This window comes from Pelophylax lessonae (assembly GCF_965119305.1).
Source record: "Pelophylax lessonae genome assembly, chromosome: 4".
In the NCBI taxonomy this organism is placed as follows: domain Eukaryota; kingdom Metazoa; phylum Chordata; class Amphibia; order Anura; family Ranidae; genus Pelophylax; species Pelophylax lessonae.
In genome coordinates, this window is record NC_138771.1 from 27,595,130 (window position 1) to 27,601,129 (window position 6,000).

Below are 6,000 nucleotides of genomic sequence, written 5' to 3' on the forward strand. Positions count from 1 at the left end.
CTTCCTCCTTTATTTTTCCTCCTCCCTCTTTCTGCTACTTGTTCCTTCCTCTTCTTCCTTCTGCTTCCTTCTTAATTCTTCTTTCTCCTTCATCTTCCATCTCGTTATTCCGTCTCCTCCTTTTTCTTTCTCCTTCTTCTTTCTTTCTTCCTCCTTCTTCTTTCTTCTTCAGTAAATAATTCGATTACAAGCAGCAGCAATGTGCCATCATTGAGTTTTTAATGAGGGAGGGTTGCAGGTTGTCCGACATCCACAGAAGGCTTCAGAATGTTTACAGAGATGACACCATTGACCAGAGCGGCGTGCATTGATGGGTGAAGAAGTTTAAGTCCTGGTTCACATTTGTGCGATGCGGAAACGCTGCGAATATACAGCGTGATCCTACATCGCATCCGCACCCCTGGCAGTTCACACTGCCATATGCGATACGCAGGGGGTGTCAATTAAAAGTTAACGACACCCCCAGTTGCGATTGCATATCGCAGTGCGAGATCTGCAAGTTCGCACAGAATCGGATCGCGCTAGTGTGAACCACTATGCAATCCGATTCTGTTGCGGATAAAAAAAAGGGTCAGGTACGTGTTTAGTGCGGATGCGGTGCGAATTCAGCCATACAAAGTGTATGGCTGAAATTTGCACCGCACATGAGATCGCATGTAATTGCAGCGCGCTCCGAATTACATGCGATCTCCGTGATCGCACTAATATGAACCGGGGCTAAAGAAGGGGAAGCCAGCCCTGAAGACCAACCACAGAGTGGGAGACTATCAATGTTGGACAGTCTGCACCCCTTCTTCATCAAGAACCCAAAGATGACACATTGCTTCTGCTTGGAATCTATTATTTACCTGCAATGAAAAAGATGATTTACTATAGAGGGAGAGTTGCTCTACCAATATGTGGAATTTAAATGACCTATGTAAGGTAATAAAGTTATGCCCTCGTTTGCAATAATTTTGGTGCAGCCCTTGTACTTTGTCCATGTAAAACTGTGAAAAAAATGATGACTGCTGACCTCCTTATTTAGAATGCAGCTCCTGCTGCTTTCTCCTTAAAGCAGTTTGAACAGAGAAGCAAAATGGTTGAATTCTTCCTGGAAGGTGACATGACATTATCACACTTTTTGTTTTTTTTGTGCCCCCAGTGCTCCTCCACTTGCGGTAAAGGCCTGCAATCTCGTGTAGTACAGTGTATGCACAAAGTGACTGGTCGCCACGGAATTGAATGTTCTTTCCTGTCAAAGCCAGTGGCCTATAGGCAGTGTCATCAAGAAGCTTGCAACGAAAAAGTGAATGCCAACACCATCACATCTCCGAGACTTGGTTGGTAACTTTACATTTTTAGAACTGCTTTGTTTAAACTTAATTACGTGAATATTTTACATGACATGTTGTGATTAATGGCTTATAAATGTGACTTTTCAAAGCTGAACTTCAGGGATGATATGTTATGCATATATACACTTGGCCAGCTTGGCACAGTGTAAGTATGCATATGTGAGACCTGAATGGCCTCTATGGAAGCTGTAAGTTGCTGTAGTATCCTGAGCTACCACAGTGATGGCCGTAGACTTCCAGGTGTTGTGCCGGGCAGTTCATCTTCTGCATAGTAACCCCCAAGGGGGTCACTCGCTCCATTGCCATTCAGAGAACTACTTGCATTTTTTTTAAAGTGTTCTCTGATTGGACGAGGAGGAGCAGCGATGTCCACCTTATACCATCAGAGAATGCTTTGCATTTGAGAAAGATGCACGGGGCAGTGACGTTTATTAATATTTTGGATAGACCAGGAGCACTGTATTATTTATTATTTATTTCAGGTACTTATATAGCGCTGTCAATTTACGCATTGCTTTACATATACATTGTACATTCACATCAGTCCCTGCCCTCAAGGAGCTTACAATCTAAGGTCCCTAACTCACATACATACACAGTAGGGCCAATTTTTTTTATACAGGATCCAATTAACCTACCAGCATGTCTTTGGAGTGTGGGAGGAAACCAGAGTACCCAGAGGAAACCCACGCAGGCACAGGGAGAACATGCAAACTCCAGGCAGGTAGTGTCGTGGTTGGGATTCGAACCAGCGACCCTCTTGCTGCTAGGGGAAAGTGCTAACCACTACACCACCTTGGCTGATCAGAAAACACTTTGCAATTGTTGAGAAAAATTCAAGGCATTCTCTGAATGGTGACCGAGCAAATTACCCCCAGTGGTTACTATGCAGAAGGGAAGCCGCTCAGGCTCATCACAGCACACGGAAGACTGTGACCATCTTTATAGTAGGTCAGGCTACTACAGTGATTTACACAGAGGCTGATCAGGTATCACATATGCATACTTGCATCGTGCCAAGCTGGCCCAAAATAAGTTTGAAAATATATCATCTCTGGAGTTCAGCCTTTAAGTGCCGATTCACACTACTCCGATTTGTCAGGCGACTTGGTCGCCTGACAAGTAGCTCCCAATGCTGTGCAATGGAACCGTTCTAATCAGAGCGACTCAAGTTGCTCCGACTTAGAAAAAGATTCCTGCACTATTTTTTGGCGACGTCGGAGCGACTTGCATTGACTTCTATTATGAGAAGTCACTTGCAAGCCGCGATGAAGTCGTGCAGCACGGGCGACTTTGAGTCGGATTAGTGTGAACCGCCTCTAAGTGTTTTTTTTTTTTTTTTTTTTTTTTTTAACTTCGGCCAACTATTTATGTGCTGAGATAAGACCACACCAGTGCAGTTTTAATGCTTTTTTTTACAGCTCGGGCAAATGTAAAATAAAGGTGAGTGTTTACTTACACCAATAAAAAGACCTTCTTTAACTTGCAGGAAACTAAATGCCTCCAGGCACTCATAGAGCAACATGGAATGTTACTATGACGCGCCGCTTCAACACACTGTTATATGACCTAGAACAGCCTTTCTCAACCTTGTTACCCCAGGGGAACCATTGAAATTCTTTTCAGGGCTCAGGGAACCCTGCTAGAATTAATTATACCTACAGTTAGCAGGACCTTTGTGTGATCACCAATTTGTGTAATGTTTTTTATACACTACATTGTCAAAAGTATTGGGACGCCTGCCTTTACACGCACATGAATTTTAATCGCATCCCAGTCTTAGTCCGTAGGGTTCAATATTGAGTTGGCCCATCCTTTGCAGCTATAACAGCTTCAACTCTTCTGGGAAGGCTGTCCACAAGGTTTAGAAGTGTGTCTTTGGGAATATTTGACCAAAGACCAAAAATGGGTCTTGTATGCCTTATGGCATTAAGACCAGGTAAAGCTTGTTTGGCCACCAGGGCCAGGATGGGTCCCCCTCCGGGTGCAAAACCTTAAAAAAGGTTTTATTTTTGCATATAAAAACAATGACCCATTTTCATGTCCTGCTGTCTTTATTATATAACCCTAACCAAGCTTTTCTTCTTACAGCTGCACTGACGTACAAGTGCACTGGTGACCAGTGGACGGTGTACTGCCGAGTTATCCGGGAGAAGAACCTCTGCCAGGATATGAGGTGGTACCAGCGATGCTGCCAGACCTGCAGGGACTTCTATGCCAACAAGCTGCAGCCACAGAGCTAGTAGCCCCATAGCACTGACCGGGGCATTGCCATAAGAGCAGTGCTGCCACCATCACACAAGACTTGAACACTGGTGCTCTTCATGGCAGGAGATCCAACATGGCTAGCGCCAGAACCCTAAGAACAAGGGTTAAATATCCTGTATAATGCTGTGCTTGTTCTGCTTAAAAAAAAAAAAAAAAAAAAGGTTTCTGTGTGGCTGTTTGTCCACGCATGGAATGACTTTATATGGATTGAGCATACATTCTCAGGCAACTCAAAGGAGACTGGAGGAAACGGTAATCTGTGATGGCTTGTGCGAAAAGGTGAGACTCAGGCACAAAACAACATGATGATTCACATGGGTGCTCCTGGCAAAGTGAGACCACTTGCCGTACTTTGCAGTTACCATGCCATTGTGCAGTGTGGTACTGCCGGACATGGACGACTGCCCAATGACAACATTTATGGTGCTTTGTGAGTGTTGCACATTTGCACAATCGTGCGTGACGGCCTGTCCTTGTTTACAGGCAACAACTTTATTATTATATATATATTTCTTTTTGTACCACAATAGGCTATTAAAAAAAAAAAAATAATAATTTACACCATTTGTACTGTCTGAAACAATCAACATCTCAAATATAAGATGTCGTAGTTACTGTCAGATATTATTGTATTGTTATAAATCTGTTCTGGAAAACTACATTCCAGCTACAATGTGAACGTGAGGCACATGGGGAGTCTCCACCCTTAATCTCATTTGCCTTTCAGCTTGAGGGTGCCATCGCCATTTTTGATGCGCCAGAAGGGGGAGGGGGTTGTTTTTTCTGTAATCCATCAGTTGGGTACCACTCAGCACCCCATTCCATTGATGGAGAAAAGAGTGGGCTTACTTGCTTAATATGGTATATCTAAACTGGTGATGGTCAAGAATGCCCTTCTGGAGGACCGTTCATGCTGCCTTAGACCCCTCCAAACAGCTGCACATAATGTTAGAACACTTAGAAATAAAATATATCCAAGAATGTTGGTTTTTACTTTTATCCTGTGGTTTATTGAGGGACCTCTTTAAAATGTAATCCTTCTTATATAGGATAAATGGACCACCAACACCATGACTTTGTGTTGGCAGTAAGGGGAATATGGACAAGCAGATATTACCATTGCCAAATGTAGTAACAGTGACCATCCCTATTATATAAATATTGATGATTTGCGTGCATTTTGTTCTTCATCCAATCAGCAGGCTGCATGTGGGGAGGTGTATGAATCTCAAAAGTGGCTTGACACAGTAAAGCTGGCCATACACCAATAGGAATTTGTTTGTTTTTCTAATGGTTAGAGGGGTCAACAGGGCTGCCATCAGGGGGGTACAGCCCATACAGATGTAGGGGGCCCGGGCTTCCCAAGGGGCCCAGTCCCTCGGGATGCCCTAGGCTCCAAGTTGGCACCTCCCCTTTTGTTCCTTTCCTCCCCTACACTGACAACTAGTTCCGACTCCCGCTGGTGCCACCTGCTGCACTGGCTCCTGAATCCCATCCTGCCGCTGGCCACCGCTGTCAAAATTACTGGTTGCTAGGACCGCCTGGCATCCTAGCAGCCAATCATATGCATTCACAGGCCCCTGCAGAGGAGGAGGAGGATGTAACCTGGTGGTCAGGCCTAAAGCTGTGTAAAATTTCTAAAACTGCTGCCCTAGGGGTTAAATCGATGTCTGTTTTTGATCCCAGTGACAACCGGATGGACATTTTTCTCAAACGAATGCATTTCTAAGAGTGAATGTGGTTTTTGTTTGGGAAAGTCCATTCATTCCAAAAGTCAATGTTAAAAGCAAATGACGTTTTTTCAGACTAAATTCATGAAGTCATCGATATGTACTTCACTATGTCATCTACTAAGTGTCCGGCCAGCTTGGCAGTAACCATTCACAGTGTGCATGGAGGTCAACCTAAACCCAAAAGGTGGCTTGTGCATTCTTATCAGCAGTTATGATGGATATCTTATGTGTTGCGTTTTTGGAGATTTGGGGGTTTTTTCCACTAAGGAGAAATGTCCCTGGATGCGTTGTATCCACGACGTCCCAAGATAATGGCCTCCAGTTATTTTGCTGTTGCAAACTTTCCAAGCTTTGTTGCGGTCTATATATCTAATGTTCTGAAATTTTTCCCTTTAACTAAAAACAAGAACAGATCTGAGGTCTGTTCTTCTTTTATAAATCGTAACAGAAACTTTTGTTGGAATGTGACAGGTTGTGTGTGGGGAAAAACCAGAGTCGGGACAAGGCCATGCATTGTTTATGGCGAGGATGCCAAAAAAAGAGCGCAGAATCCTCCTTCCTGCAGCCATCTTGACCCCTGCTCTGTGTTCCATTCTCCAGCTGCCTCTGAATGACAGCCCCCCCCCTCCACATAACAATACTGTACCTAGGGTAGGGTCCCC

At 44.1% G+C, this 6,000-nt stretch overlaps 1 protein-coding gene across 1 annotated transcript in view; it reads left to right on the plus strand.

Moving 5' to 3' along the window:
- The window catches only part of ADAMTS17 (ADAM metallopeptidase with thrombospondin type 1 motif 17), a 540,263-nt gene extending 536,131 nt beyond the window's left edge, over positions 1-4,132 (plus strand). Inside the window, exons 22-23 of the mRNA XM_082253049.1 lie at positions 1,145-1,322; positions 3,429-4,132. Coding sequence (XP_082109175.1) covers positions 1,145-1,322; positions 3,429-3,580 — 330 coding nt within the window. The 3' untranslated portion in view covers positions 3,581-4,132. The remainder of the gene's footprint in view (positions 1-1,144; positions 1,323-3,428) is intronic.
- The last annotated feature ends 1,868 nt before the right edge of the window (positions 4,133-6,000 follow it).